Source organism: Scomber scombrus, chromosome 12 (assembly GCF_963691925.1).
Source record: "Scomber scombrus chromosome 12, fScoSco1.1, whole genome shotgun sequence".
NCBI classification, from domain to species: Eukaryota; Metazoa; Chordata; class Actinopteri; order Scombriformes; family Scombridae; genus Scomber; species Scomber scombrus.
Genome location: NC_084981.1, coordinates 9099593 through 9116239, shown reverse-complemented (window position 1 = coordinate 9116239; position 16647 = coordinate 9099593). Strand labels below are relative to the sequence as shown.

Here is a 16647-nt window from a genome sequence, read left to right as displayed (position 1 = left end):
TGTGATTTGATGCCAAATCCCCTTTTCATTCCTTTCAAGCAGGGACACACTGTATCACACAGGCATTTACTTTTACTTACGTTTGCTACTAGTCCAAGTGCAATTTGAAGCCACCCTCAGGTGGCGGTCAGACTGAATGGTGGGATGAGATCAGGCCATCATGTGACATCATAGGTTCACATGGAAACCGTGCTCTGGCAGCAGGAAGCAATTTTCCTATATCAAAGGTTGAATAACAGAAAAAAGCTGTACCTTATTTTTGCCCTCTCCAAAAGTATCAATCACCTTGAGAGGGAAGCTTAACATTTGACCTCTGATGTCATTCCAGCAGCAGGTTGGGTGCCTTCAAGCCTTTTATTTGGAAGCTCTGTTGACCTGGCAGTGTGATTTATTAATCACATACAGGAACTTTAATCATGAGTCTGCCTGGAGTATTTGCTTGCCTGTGTGCTTGACATCTGTATCACCAAGTGTTGCCAAGTGGAGAGGATTGTTAAACATTTTCAAGGCAGAAACATAGAATCAAGAAAGTGGCGAACCCACATATTTACATTTAAACATTTACACATCCAGACACTTGATGGAATCGGCTCTGTAATCATGATGTACTTCAAAACCTCACAAGAGGAACAGCAGAAGAAAATGAAAACTGTTTCGTCTGAATGCTTCAGGCAAGTGGAAAAATATAGGCAAGCCAAAGTACATCTTGAGTCATTTTTGAGCACCGCTATTTCGTTACAGATTAGTTTAATGTTTTGGTTGAGGTAATTCTTCTCTGTCATTTTGTACCTGCAGGTAAATAAGAAAATACCAATAAATACACAGACAATGCAGAAAAACTTTCACAGATGTTCTTAAACCTCCCTCAAAAAACAGTGGGGTCAACACTCATTGTATCTCACTATGAAGACATTATTACACTTCACCTCAAAGAGTCTGGATTTAATATAGGACAGCCGAACAAATTCTTTTTTTTCTGCTTTGACATATGAGGTGGCCTCAAGGGCTTTACATAACAAGCTGGACCTACCTGAAAGTCCTGCTTTATTGTTTGCCTCATCTATGTCACCTCCTGTTAGTGGAATGGATGATCTCATCGCTGAAACCAGTATGAGCAATGCTTGAGTTGTTGATGCTAGAATTCAGCTAACATTGAAACAAACAGTAAAAATGGTGGTGTACTTTTACTAATGTGCCAAATAGAATTGAACTAAAAAAAAAGGAGGAAGAAGCTAATTTTAAGCAGACAATATATACTTTTGGAAAGTTCAGTCACTATTTGTGAATATGAACGTCTGTGGTACCATCAAAAGAAGAACTTAGTGACTCACTTTGTGGTTTCGTAAATTACTCATTGACATTTTATTTCCTTTGACCTTTACCTCACTACAGACCTACCAGTGACAAAGCAGAGATTGTTCCCATGCTGGGTATTCAGGTTCAGAAATGTCTATTTACCATCAACAGAACAATCCAGACTGCTTCATTTTTTGGCATAATCTAATGTGAATGTCAGAATTGTGAATAACAGTTTAATAGGTCAAATTATTGACAGCATATGACAAAGCAAACTTAGACAGTAATAGGTGGCTAGAAACACAGCATCAAATTTCATCTTATAGGGATGATAGGAGCAGTTGCAAGTGTCTTCAGGGTGTGGAATAACAATTGGGTTTAAAACAGGTGCTGTGTAATCTACAGAACAACTGTCCCAACTGTGTTGAGGGTGGGAGGGGTGAGGTAGGGCTGTCTTAGGGCAAAAAATAGAAAGTGTGCCACATAATTAGAGTAGTTTAGATGAAAACTCTTCTTGCTACCAGCTGTTTCTCCTGTTCTCTGAGGGATCCTGAAAAAATGGAAATTATATTCCATTGTACATTGAGGTTAACAGACACACAGGCCAATTTTACCTATCCATACAAACAAAAATTGGACCTTTTAAAGAAAAAAGCAACACACACACAAAAAAATCTAATCAAATCAGTTATGCAACTACAAAAAAGCAGGATGGCATGGAGAGAGCAACAACCGTGACTACTGAGGCGTTAGTGCACTTTCACACCTGCCCTCCTTTGTGCAGTTGAATTGCAACCAAAAGCATTTCCTTTGCTTAAGTTCGGAATATTTTCGGAAAGGGAGTGAGCTACAAAAACACACCACATACACGAAACAACTGCTGCCTGGTCTGTCTAATTTAAGTGCTCTTTACAACCTCCAAGGACAAGAAAAAGCCACAGAACTGCAGTTACAATGAACAAACAGAACTTTGTTTTCCTGTTTGTAACTAAACTAAACTGTAAATCTGTTATGTGGGGCACAGCAGTTGAAGAGAGCAGAGCAGACACTACTGAGCTGGGGACCAGCAGCCGAGGCAACCTGGGGCAAACAGTTCTGAAGTAGAATATGTTTTTGGGGAGGGGGCTGATGAGATGAGGGACAACATACAGAAAGAGGAACCAAGGTGATTGATGACCTGGACACTGGAGTTGAAGAGGGTAGGGGAGCTCAAACAAACAGTCTGAGGCCAGAACAGGGGCAGAGCAAGGACCCTAAGGACATGGGTTGGAAACCATGTCTGGAAGAAAGGAAAGACAGACAGAGTTTCTTGGGAGGGAAACCGGAAGGGCGCTCCAGAGGTCAACGACGTATGCAGGCAGGAGCTGACTGCTGAAGATCTGGCAGGGCATTGGTAGTTGTGACCAATGGCTTGGGATCCAGCTGAATGTCAGCAAGGGTGGCCGACAGTTTAGACACAGGCTGTGCCTCAGTAGTGGTACCGGGTAGGTGTTGAATGCCCATGGCCTGGAGAACCACTCTTTCTTCTGGGGGCTCATAATTGTGGATGTCCCTGGAAAATGGCAGTCGAGACCCTGAGAAAAACAGACAGCTGGGGGTCTTTAGGGGCATGATCAGGCGGGGGGCTTGTGGAGGCAGACTGGAGGCTAGCAGACTTGAGGGTAGGCAAGTGACTAACAGTGCTAAAGCTAGCTGCCAGGGTAGCAATCTGGTGGGTAGCAGGCCCAAAGCTAGCATACTGAAAGACAGGGTGATGGCTTGCAATCTAGATACCCCCAAACCAGAGGCTGGCCACGCAAGACATACGATTAGAGCTATCTGAAGAACTGCTTTGCTGCTCCAGGAGGAGCTGGGAGACTCCGGGGGAACACAGGAGGCTGAGGGTTCAATAGTAGACCTTGGAGGAACAAGGTTAGAAGTGACTTCCCACCTGCAGAAAGCCACTTCCAGGTCCAGGGCAGGGAAGAATGGCTGATGAGACAAGGAAGAGGAGACAGGGACCAGAGCCACAGCAGACAGTTAGACCACTTAAACAGGCCACAACAAAATAACAGGATACATCTAGGTCTAAAGTGACTTGAAGCATAGACTGACTGGGAAGATGTTATGATCTGGCAATGTGAATCTGGCAGGGCTGAGTATAAGTAGAGGTCTTGATTATGGAACAGGTTGCAGCTGGAAGGGCTGTGCTCTGACTCCAGCACACCTGTCTTCACACACACACACGCACACACACACACACACACACACACACACACACGCATACACACGCACGCACACACACACACACGCACACACACACACACACACACAGAGAGAGGAGAGTCACTGGGGATGTGACAACAGGTTTTGTGAAGACAAGAATTGTGATGACATCTTAGTTGACGTACAGCATTGGAGGCAGAACTGGTCAGACAGAAAATGTGATCATATCACAATTTAATCATTTTATTTTAATCATCTTTCCTATTGAAAAGAGAGTTTTCACCCAGGTCAGAGGTAAAATACAGATATGTCACAAGGGATTAATCTCCTCTCACCCTTTATAACTTCTGCCTAAGCATGTTTGAGTGTTTTTATGACCAAAGTGGAAATGATAATACTCAAATAAATCACTCATCTGTTGAGGATTTTAAACCTAATCCAATAACGTGCCTCCCTTCATGACCACATGACATGGCTTGTTGGTTAATTGGTAATTGGAAACATAGCCTAGCAAATAAAATGCTGCTACAAAGTACTAATTTTACTCCTAATTCAGAGTAATTCAAATGAGCCATGAGTGAGAAAATGACCTAAGGCACATACCAATCTTCATCTTAAGAAACTCACAGAGAGGAGCTCTGTTCATTTAATAACCCCCGAATTAAAGGAAAATGTATGATTAAATCATCTGGCCACAGAGTTAGATCATGGTCTATGACATCATTCTGGACTGCTTAATGCTGTTGACCTAATCCAGCTATAGCGGAAGTCAAATCAGTACATTAAACATTCAGGGAATATCTCTGCACGCTATATAAATGAACTGACTTCAGCTGGTGATTCACTTTTTGTATTACTATGACATAAAGACTTGGGAAAGGTGGATTACCATTTTTAGGGCAATGCCCACAACAGTGCCATGACTGTGCTTTACAGCAAGCCTGCTTTACCTTTCTTTGGGTTTACGCAATGGAAAGACTATGGCAGTGGAAACTAATGAAGAACCTCAGGAGTAGGTCCATTATAGTCCATAACCTGATAAAAGATATTTCTGGCAAGTTCCATACAGTAATTGATGATAAAAGAGAAATTATACTAAACTACTACAGTACTTGTTTTTCATGTCAGCATCCACAAACATTTCTTTCCTTTCATTTATTGGTTTATTTTGCACGAAGTTGGTTTTACTGTTCATAATAACAACACACTTAGGACTTTTATGTGCCACGGGTAAAAAAAGGTTAACCAAATGAGCCATTTCTGAGCAGAGGCTGTATTTTTCTCTGCCACAACGCATTGCAAAGCTCTTCCATCACTGGGCCTGCCCAAGAATACCGAACAACAGTTGGTTTCAGCAGTTGTTGTTGACTTGCAGAGCTATGCTGCAGTTGGACAACTCCTGTTCTCTGTATCAGGCATAACAACAGACAGACACCACATGTGTTGGCTATAAAGTTTGCAAAACACACCACTAAGCAAATGTGTCAAAGAGTGGCTCAGCAGGGTCAGATGGGTGACGCAATATGTGCAAATGCTGACAGGTGGGATGTCAGGCCTGACTTTTAAAACTGGCTGGCAGGACAGACTGGGTGCGACAAATAATCTCACTGGGCAGGGCTGGACTCTCTTCTCTTGATGACAAACTTAGTTTGTTCAGCTACCACTTCCAAATATATTTATCACCTCTATAAGGAGTGCTGACGCACTAGAAAAGTCTTCATATTTTTTGTAAGATTGTCAGCAGCTAAAAAAAAAAAAGTTTCAATGTCTGTGTGGGTTTTTTTTTTTTTAAAGAAACAAGCCAGCTTTACTTTTCTCTTTTGGTAAATCTGAAAAATATTTCTGAAGTAACTGTAGGACTACAGGATGGTGCATGCATGCCTCATTATTTCCCATATCATTATACAATATGAGGTTTGCATGTACTAGTTCAAAAACAAAACAATTACCCCAAATAACATTCTGTGTCCCAGACATGTGTTCATTACACTTATCCAAGCCATTTCCAGAAATTCTTGGGACTATTTCCAGATAATAACATCATCTAGCTGCAATTGTGTAATATCAATAGAGTTTGAGAAAGGACTGCTGCATAGACAGCTTTTGGGATCTACAGTTCAAGCTGTCAGGATTCGTTTAAGATTCTTTGGATGTTTCTATGAGGGCAAGATAGAGAAATATACTCAAGAAAATTGAGTCTTCAGTCAACTGACTACGTCATATCTGATGAATAAACAGCCCTTAGATTTTCTAAGATTAGATTACAATTTGAATCAATTAGGATTTTAAAACCTACTGTTCTTATAATTCCCTGTAACCTATTTTTCAGAGTGTGTCCGGCTGTGGTCTGTAATCACCTATCAGTGCTCCAAGGGGCAGCCACGGGCAGCTGTCGTTTTGGCAGCCACAGGCACAATCTCACCATTGTGCATCACATGCAGCTGGCATGGGGATGGAATGCCTACACACAATGAATCAATCAAAGCCCCTCCTAAGTGGACCAGACCTGGGCAGTGATACAGGCAGATCCATGGCAGCTGTAATACAGCTCCTCAGTGCCATAATCCTTTTACAAGGCTCTCCTTTCACTTCAGCCTGAACATTTGGGACCAAGTTGATCACTTTAAACCCAGCTCTTTGTAATTTAATGCTTTTTATATTAGAGAGCAAAATCAAATAGCATGATGTGTCATATTTACAGTCTAGACGTGTTAAACAAGGCTGTTTAATGGGTTACAGTAAACTTCACTGTATGGGTTAGGCCTCACGTAATAGGAGCAGCACTGCAAAAAAAAAAATCAAGCTCAACCAGAGTTGTCCACATTTTTCCTTGGCCCAATCACCTGGACTTAGGTTACAATAGGATTAGGTCTGTCATGCCCATATTAACCTCAGATGAAGGCTGTTTTGTTCTCCAACCCAGGCAGGTTTCCCACATTTTTATTTACTGACAGCATCAGCCTGGAGGTAGTCATCACAAGATAAAGTTTTCTTCATATCAAACATAAATTTATACCTAAGAACTTCCCTCCATGACCACAGTCTTCAGTATTACACTGAAATAAGTTGGTGTTGGGCTTACTTTGTGGTTACAACCACTGGCCTTGCATCAGACCAGCTGGCCTCCAGCTTGTGTCAGTATATGTCTGCTATTATTAAGTGTTCCTCCACTATTTGATACCGAATCACTGACAGCTCCAGGGATGCTGCTCAGTAGCTGACCATGCTCTGCCAGTTCTCATGAATTGCTGTCACGCAAGCAGTCAATTTATTAAGTGCATTGCCCAAGTAAATGATCCAGCTGGGTCATCTGGTCATGTTATCTGACCAATAATACTGGGGATGGAATTGTATACTAAGGAATATTTTGGGCAGGACTTTGGGGCTGTGACCGCCCACAAACCTCATGAGCAATCCAGAAAGTATGTGACAGCGCCATCTACTGCTGCACCTATGTTATAGTGTGTGTGAGAATCAAATGGATCATGCACAGCTTTACACTGCCTTGTCTCCTTATGACTCAGTGCCAATAGATGTCCTTCTAAATGATATTTTAGATATCAAGTTATGGATGGCAAAGATATTTCTACAGCTCAACCTGGACAAAATGTGAAATCTTGTTGACAAGTAAAAAACTTGTTATCTATGATTCACATCTTACTTGTGACCTCACATTACAAACACAATTAAGAATGCATTTCATCATCTTGAGAACATGCCAGAGCATGACACAGAGACAGTAATGTGCACTTTTATTACCTTTTTTTGGATCGAGTGCTGTAATGCTCTACTTTCTGGTCTCCCCACAAAAAAAGAAAAAGATTTAGCTCAGTTAGAATTACTTTAAAACTCAGCTGCAACTGCATTGATTAGGATAAGAAAGAAAGCACAACAATTGAAAGACTCTGCACTGGACACCTGTTTGCTTCGGAATTGGTTTCAGTATTTTATTATTTCATATTGTGCTATTAACTTTCCATTTACATTTTCCATAAACATTTCCAGTTTTTATTTTATTTTTTAATCTCACTTTTCTAGTATTACCATATTTTGCTATTTTGGAGAGTTTTATTTTCTAAACCTACTTCTTGTGTTTCCTCATTGCAAATTGATTAGGTGTATGATAGCGTTTCCTCAGTTCTTGTTGAGTGTTTATTTAATTACAAAGTGATTTATTTGTGTGTGGAATGGGGGAAATGGGGGTGGGGTATTGTTTTAAGGTGTGAATCACTTTTTGTTACATTCTGTTTCTATTAAAAGTGCTATACAAATATAAAATATAATTGAGTGATTGATGTATTGATCTGGTTAAACAATGGTAATGGGGGTTGCTCAATCTTCTTCCTTCACTAATTTGGTGAATATTTTTGTGCCAAATCAAAGAGCTACACTCTAACTGACACTCTAACTGACATAAACTGTGTAGTGGAAAAGCAGTAGTAAGTAGTAAACCAAGTGTTATTTCAGCACTGGAGTTACTAGTTTCTCTGGTTTCAAAGTTTGTGGGCTTACAATGAAACTGCCAGGGTATAATCTATTGTTTGCGTACTACTACATGGGAAGATGGAGGCAACAGGATATATATGTAGTTTCAGATAATAGGAGGTGGAGAGCCAATACTCAAGTCAAATCAATTTTATTTGTACAGCCCAATATCACTAATTTGCCTAAGGGGGCTTGACAATCTTTAGCAATTCAACATCTTCTGTCCTTTGACTCTGAATATTTTGAATAAGGAAAAACTACCTCAAAACTAATGGAATAAATGGAAGAAACATCAGGAAGAGCAAAAGAGGAGGTATCCCTTTCACAGGACGGGCAGATGTGCAATCAATGTGTGTACACAATAGAACGCAAATTACAGAAATACAGCATGGACTTATAGGATGACAAAATTATAATGAATTTATGATATATATGAAGAATGTGATCAAAAGGATGCCAAGCAGCCTCCAGGATTGCTGCCAAACATTATAGGACCTCAGCCATGTATCTCCATCACCACAGAGACCTGGGAGGAGGGCAGATTGCACATTCACACCAGAGAGAGAGACAGGACATCATTCACACAGGAGAGAGAGAGACAGGACATCACCCACACAGGAGAGAGAGAGACAGGACATCATTCACACAGGAGAGAGACAGGACATCATTCACACAGGAGAGAGAGAGAGAGAGAGAGAGAGAGAGAGAGAGAGAGAGACATAAGATGAGGCTTAAACACTGAACTTTATCACAGGGAATCCTTCGATGAAAAATCTATAAACACAAATACCAAACAGTTTTAGTAGACATTTCTTTAAGTTATAATCACTAATATAGGGTAATTTTGTTTTTGTCAGTGTGTGAAAGGGTTTTTATTGTCAGCCTACAGGGGGCGCTAGCGGACGGCTCCCCTCCCCACACGTCAGGAGGGAGTCGGGCTCCCGGTGGATAGCACACACACATACACACACACACCAGTTAACCCACAACCGACTCCAGTTGAAGGTAGCTAAACTCTAACGATATTCCTCTATTGTCGTGTACTTTGCCTGTTAGATAACCAATTCATAACTCCACCAGGACTGGAAATAAATGCCGCTGTGTTTACAGTTACTGGTCGCTTTTATTCAGTTCACGCTAGCTAGCTAACAGCTGAATTATGTAGCTCATAAAGATTAGCCTTTAGCCTTAGCTAGCAGCAGCTTCTCAACCTAGACAGTTGCTTATCAAAACGCTGGGCAGGTTACAAGGACGCTATTATATCTGAACGGCTGTTGTTAATGTTGTTGATGTGAGACAAGCAGCCCTCACTGTTTGTTTAGTCGTTGTCCCTCACAGGTGTGTGTTGTGTTTGATAGCTAACGTCGGCTAGCTAGTGTACGAGGCGTTAACCAGGCTGTAGTAGTAACCATGTTGCAGTTCAATGTCACTGGGTCCAAATTAGCTTCATCAATCAACGATGTGTGTGTCTGCAACCTACTAAGCCAGCCGAGACCTGTGCAGAGGTGTGCATCGGTTTTCCTATCTGTTTCCCTTTCTTGTAACCCTAACCCTATTTACTACTAAGGCACTATGTTTAAGTTAACAGTGCCATGGCTAGTCATCTGATACAAACTCTATCCAGTTTAGTTGATAAGCAGGGTGTAGAGTAGACCCTGCTCTCCACCCAGCTCATATCTCATAAAAATGCCCCTGCTCTCAAATTCTACCAGGGTAAGACACAGCATATAAAAAAACTGTCTAATCCATGGTGAGACACTGTACTGGGATACTGTAGCAAAGAGAGGCAACACTGCCTTTACGTTGATAGATTGATTTCACAAGTGTGATGTTTATGTTACCTGGCAGCATTGATTTGCTTCAATACAATGATAAAGAGGTAAGAATGCAAAACAATGACTCTTAATAAAGTAAAGACTCACATTTGCCTGTTGCCTACACCTGGCCTGTGTTGCTCTTCAGGGATGTGGGGCCTGAAATAGAAATGTCTGTGTTAAATAGTCTTCTGGGGGTTTATTTTTAAGAGCAAACAAAGGTTGGAGGTCAGTGAGGAAGTGAGTCATTGAGACTAAATAGAATAAGTCAAGGCATAGGGTTTTGCAAGAGGGGACTCCGCTTGTTTTTCCCTTCATAACAGACTTTTTCACCAATATATGAGAAGTGGATGCCTATGAATGGTTAATTGGTCGTTTGTGCTTTTAATACTTGAGTTATGTGATTTAGAGTTAGAGATCTGTCTCTGGAAAAATGTCTGAAATGTGAGCAGCAGATCTTTTTACGCTTACTTTACTTTGGTGTTCGTACTTTTCATCCTGCATTTTTGATTTGCATGACTCTCCAGTCATGCATAACTAAGTACCAAGATGGTGACAGTTTCGTTCTTATTTTGTTTTTCATAGATTACTCATTTCATAACAACCAAGTAACCTAATATAACATCAATATTTAAGATTACTGGAAAAGTTTGTGTACAGTGTTATTGATACAGCATTGTTGTTGATGTGGTATTTCCCCAAAGGGATGCATATTTATTTATATGCTTCTATATTTAAAGCTTTTGCAGTGCAGTGGGAGGGCAGAGGGATAAGAGTGAGTGCATGAAAGAGGAGTGGTAGGTATAGGTCTAATCAACTCTTAAAATACTCTCTCAGCTTAGATAATACGGGGGCTTGTGAGCTTGTCAGCAACAGTAGAGCTGAGCAACTCTTAGCCAAGGAGGGAAAACAGTTCCCCATTGTGTTTTGCCTCAATTGCCCCTCCCAGTTTGCCCCACTGTACTCCTAAGCAGAGTGAGTTAGTTGTGCTGCTCCTCTTTTTTGTGATCACAGGTTTAATGGTGAATGTTTGCTTGATGGGGTCCAAGCAGGCGACAGAGTGATGGTCTAAGGACTCGCAGACGCTGAGGTGCTTGCGCGTGGAATGTTGCGCTGGTCAGTGCACCTTGAAGGAGGGCCGCGGAGAGTCAACCATGCTGCTGTGGCGGTGGGGCACAAGGTGTACTCCTTTGGAGGCTACTGCTCCGGGGAGGACTATGAGACACTCCGTCAGATTGATGTGCACATCTTCAACACAGGTGAATAAAGTCTTACACTTTAGGCGTATTTATTTCAGAAACAGTCTCTTGTGCTCAGGTATTTTTTCTCAGCAGCGAGCTCAACTGCTATGGTAACTAGGTTGTTCATTCCTTTGCAGTTTTCCAACTTGACAAACAGCATTAGTAAACTGACAGTTGTAGGTCTCAAGAGTGCTTTAAGTTTTCAGGGAAGAGGGATGAGATTTTACATCAGAACCAAAGAGGGACACCAGTATATATACATCATTTAAAATGGTAATTGTGTACTTATCTCCAAAAGAATTTTGGATTTTGCTAAACTTATTTGTTTATGGTGAACTTATGGTGTAAATAAATTCTCTTTTTAATGTCCCAATTTTTTTTATCAGTAATGGAGGAAGAAAGGATTTGGTCCCACATTAGGAGCTAAAGATCTGACTATGTTCACATATCCTGTGTAATCTTCACCACTTTAACGGCAACTCATTACAGCTGGCAATTAAAACCCAAGCTTTCCATTGTGGTTTTTGCAAATGTCTGTTGCCATGTATTTATCTCACATACGCAGATGTTTTCTTTGACTTGGTGATGCACCACTTCAGCTGTTGTAAAACTGCTCCCTTTTCTGCTTGGCAATTCATTTGATTTAGTTTTTACTCTGCGTGGTCAGACACCTGCTTTAGGGTTTACAACTTCCTGAAGTAGCTTGAACCTACCTGCTACTACTATACTATGAAAGGATCTGTGGAAGCAGACCTTGATAAAGATGCCTTTGGCTGATTGAAATGGAAACGGGACACCTTAGCCATTGTTGCAGTATTTTATCTTGTCACTTGCTTTGTGCCCCTTCTCTTTGATGTCTATTTCACAGCAGAGTCTGCTGTCTCTTAAAGGTCTTTGATTTTTCCTTTCTCTTGTCTATTTTTCAGAGTCTTTACTTTTCACCTTCTGTTTTTAAGCCTCTTAAAATATGTAAATGGTAAACTGGCAAATAAGCATTTTGGATTTAATTTGGAAGCACTGCTGGTACTGCTGTAAGACCTTTGTGTAATGTCAGGGCTCACCCTTAATTTGAGTTGCAAATTTAAATCTTTTGCATCTGTATCTTTATGTTCTTTCACTTTATTGTTTTTTTGTTTTCATTCTTATAAAAACTTATCTTGAAATAAGTGTTTTCATTTGTGAATTAATGATATGTATAAAAAAGTTAAAGTTATGCTCTAGAATTCAAACACATTTTTGTCAAAGTTAGACATAGACAGAGCATATTGTTCTACAGTATGTTAGTTTATTTATTTAAATGTACTTCAACAGTGACATTAAGTTATCGCTAGTATAAATATTGTTCATACTTTTTTTTGATAACACATTCTTGCAACACATTCCTGCATTTACAATGTTGTAGTTGATTAACATATATTTCCTGTGTACATTTTGCAAACTCTGTCTCTATATAAATATTGACTTAAACTTAAAAGAAGTTATTTTTCAAGTACATATTCAGTTAGTATTCCTCTCTTGACTGTTTTCTGCTTTAGTGTCTCTGCGATGGATGAAGTTGCCTCCGGTGAGGATTGGAGGACATGAACGTGCCCGTGAAGTGCCATATATGCGTTATGGCCACACAGCTGTGCTGCTGGATGATATTATCTACCTCTGGGGTGGGCGTAATGACACAGAGGGGGCCTGCAATGTGCTTTATGCCTTTGATGTCAGTAAGTAGACCTGCATCTAACCCAAACCGTTAAATGATAGTTTCAGGGCTTTATTTCCTTTTAGATGCACCTGTTTGATGTTATGGTTGTACTAGAAAAAAAAAGAGAAAAACTGCTCTTCTGTCAGGGAGCTCTAACACCTGCTTGTGTGTGAGATGGTTTTAGATTGCATATGGCTCAAGTGTTATGAAAGCTAAGGCCAAGAGTCATTAGAGTTAATGTTAACTATTCCTGCTCCACAGACACCCATAGATGGTTCACACCCAAGATTTCGGGGACACTACCAGGGGCGAGGGATGGCCATTCAGCTTGCGTCCTAGGGAAGGCAATGTATATATTTGGAGGATACGAGCAGCTGGTGAGTCTTCATCACTCTTCACTTTGGTGTTCCTCTGGTGAACATTAAAATGTGATTTAATTAATCTCCTGTGCTGCTTTCTAGGCTGACTGCTTCTCCAATGACATCCACAAGCTGGACACCATCACCATGGTGTGGTCATTAATTAATGCCAGAGTGAGTTAAAACTACCACTTGTTAAGTTTCCAAAAATGCAGTTGTATTTTTTTTGTATGCAATTTGTCCAAAGAATATCTTGAACACATAGTAATCACTCAAAAAACACAAAGTACTCTTGGACTGGCAACATGTTCTGTTACATCCAAAGCACTGGTGGTTATTATTGGTTAGCAGTGCTACTACATGACTGCCCAGTGGTCATATTGGCTGGATAAAGAGGCACTGCTATGTAATGCAGATCCCTGGTAGGTGGCCAAGTACAAAAAGCCTCACAGAGGATTATATACACTCCTTTTTTGGGAAATGCCATTGGTGTTTGTATGCAGTCAACCAGCTCATGTGATAACTCTTGCAAAGTGTATTTTAGACATAGACACCAGCCCGTGAATCACCAAAGGACTGTCCCTCCTCTGCCAGTCCCCAGTTCTAGTTCCTAACTAATAACATTTTGTCATAAAGGAGATTACAGTGCATTGTTTACAGATTTAGTTCTGCATGTGACAGAATTATACATTTTTTGTGCTTGTTCTCAGACTTTACTTTTGGAAAAGAAAGCTGCCTGCTGTGTGTTTACTTGCAAACCTGGTTCCTGTAAAGCTGACTTTGTTTTTAATACACTTTGTTATTATTGCTCCATTTGAATTTTCACTAAGTCTGGTATTCTCTCGAGTCTTATTTTTTCTAGATCCAGCACATTTATTTTAATGTTTATAATTAGTCTTATTATTTTCTTGACACAGGTCATTTTTAATTTTAATATTATTAACATAATTTATACAGCCTGTCTGTTTTTATAAGATTGTACTTTCTCCCCCCACTGCGCTCTTTATGATGCCAGTTAAAGAGCCAAAGAGGCTGCTTGCTCTCATAAAATTCCAGGAAAACAATGGCAGCACATTCTGGAAATGGAGGCATGTAAAAGGCTATAGACTAGCTCAATGTAAAGAGAGTAGAGGTGTGTCTTTGTTAGTCAGTTTCATTCAGATCTCATCTCACGACATGTTACATTGTTTGTATTCATGGTTCTCTAGTTATCACTTAAAAAATAACAAGTACATTAGTAATCAGAGATTGGGGGAATTCCCACAAAATTCTTTACATTATCCCAATTACCAATACCATTGTTTGAAAGGCTGGAGGTGTCTGAAAACAAGTTTTTGGTGTCATTTGGTGTGCCCTTGTAGTTGGTAACAAGTTCCACTAGATGGCACTGTTTACCTGAAGTTGCCAGTTAAGAAGTCTTGTCTCTTCCTGCTTGAGGATGAAGCATTATTCTTTTTTTGATGAACATAGAATGTTTGCAGAGATTGGAAGTTATGAAATAAAACTAGATTAGATGTTACGGTAGGTTAAGCCAAGTACAGTGAAATATAATGTATAGTAACAGTCACAGCATCATCTGTTGGTCTTCTCTTCACAGGGCACTCCTGCACGCTGGAGGGACTTCCATTCAGCGACCATCATCGGGACAAAGATGTTTGTATTTGGGGGCCGAGCAGACCGCTTTGGTCCCTTCCACTCTACCAACGAGATCTACTGCAACAAGATCAAAGTGTTTGACACAGAGACCAACTGCTGGCTTAGCACCCCTTCAACACAGCCATCGCCAGAGGGACGCAGGAGTCACTCAGCCTGTAAGACAAACACACACATTCATGCTGAACAGCTTATGCTAACAAATGCAAATGCTTATATTGTGTTTTAAAAATTTCAGACCATTATCTCAAGCATTCTCAAATAAGATCTTTATCCGTGACAGGTAGTGGTAGGATTTAACTCCTCATTAATTTAGAGATAAGAATTGTGAGCCACAATAGCCCAACATGAGAATTTTGTCGCAATAGTGGCAACAATACTTCCTAATCCTAGATGTGAATGGTTGTAATGATTTTTTGGTTCTGAATACTAGGTTTATTTTGACTCTGCGTATAGATTGGTTGAAAACACAGATGACATTCATTACACAGAAATTAATCAATATTATATCATAGTTACCACATTTCTGAATAAAATCTGGGTATCATGAACTTTCTCATCCTCTCTCCAGGCGCTGGTTGGCCAGGCTCTGGCTCTGGTTATTAAATTGGTTATGGTTCTCTTATTTTGAAAGCTTGACAAAAAAGATTCATAAGAGTTAGAAACTATATGTAGGGGAATTTTCTTATGGTATTCCTATATGTTATGTATTTGTGTACAAACTGCAGTCATTTTGCAGTCCAAACTTTCTTCTTTACACACTGTGTGTGTGTGTGTGTGTGTGTAGTTTGAGTATAAACTGTGTTATCTATTCTACATTTACTATAAGATTGCATTTCTTTGACCAAATTGTCTGTTAAAAGTGCTCATGGGTTCATTTATTACAGTTGTATTCAAAAGTTTGGACACACCTTAACAAATAACGTATGTTTTTTTTATTTTTTATGGAAAAGATGTAAGAACAACATCTCTAGGATATGTGACAAAACACACAATATTTTCAGCAAACACTAATGCATAGTTACATTTTATGTCATAAAATGAACAAAAATAAAAACATCATTGTGGCATGTGCAAAAGTTTGGGCACCCTAAGATTTCTGGAGTCTCAGATTCTTTTTACAAGTTTTAGACCTTAATCAGCTCATTAGGGCCTGAAGCATGTCACCAGTTGTCATTAGGAAATGTCAGCCGGTGCCAGTTTCAAAGCTTTACAAATACTCTGACTCTTCAAACCTTGTTCAAACACTCAGCAACCATCGGTTCCTGAGCAGCTGTGTAAGACTCTGAAAATGAAAGTTATTGATGCCCACAGTGCAGAGGAAGGCTACAAGAAGATAGCGAAGCGTTGTCAGCTTGCAGTCTCCACAGTGTGAAATGTAATTAAGAGATGGCAGTTGAGGGGAACTGTGAAAATCAAGATGAGATCTCGAAGACCAAGAAAATCTCGGCGAGAACTGCTTGTATACTGGGTGGGAAGGCAAATCAAAAACCCCCATTTGACTGCAAAAAACCTGCAGGAAGTTTTAGCTGACTCAGGAGTCGTTGTTTACTGTTCCACTGTGCAGTAATGCTTGCACAAACAAGACCTTAATGGAAGGGTCAGTAGAAGAAAACCTTTCCTGTGTCCTCACTATAAAATCCAACGTCAGAAGTATGCAAAAGAATATCTACAGAAGCTGGATGTGTTTTGTGGGCTGATGAAGTTAACATAGAGGTCTTCGGTCATAGTCATGGTCTGAGAAAAAAGTGGGCAGCATTTCATGAAAAGAAAACGTTACCATCTGTTAAGCATGGCGATGGATCTATCATACTTTGGGGTTGTGTTGCAGCCAGTGGCAGAGGAAACATCACACAGGGGGAGGGAAGGATGGACTCCACTAAATAACAGCAAATTCTTAA

General features: G+C 40.2%; 1 protein-coding gene across 1 annotated transcript in view; it reads left to right on the top strand.

Moving 5' to 3' along the window:
* The first annotated feature begins 8919 nt into the window (after window positions 1–8919).
* klhdc3 (kelch domain containing 3) overlaps window positions 8920–16647 on the top strand; it is a 30547-nt gene continuing 22819 nt past the window's right edge. Inside the window, exons 1-6 of the mRNA XM_062430329.1 lie at window positions 8920–8991; window positions 10815–11059; window positions 12577–12753; window positions 12996–13111; window positions 13196–13267; window positions 14691–14904. Coding sequence (XP_062286313.1) covers window positions 10906–11059; window positions 12577–12753; window positions 12996–13111; window positions 13196–13267; window positions 14691–14904 — 733 coding nt within the window. The 5' untranslated portion in view covers window positions 8920–8991; window positions 10815–10905. The remainder of the gene's footprint in view (window positions 8992–10814; window positions 11060–12576; window positions 12754–12995; window positions 13112–13195; window positions 13268–14690; window positions 14905–16647) is intronic.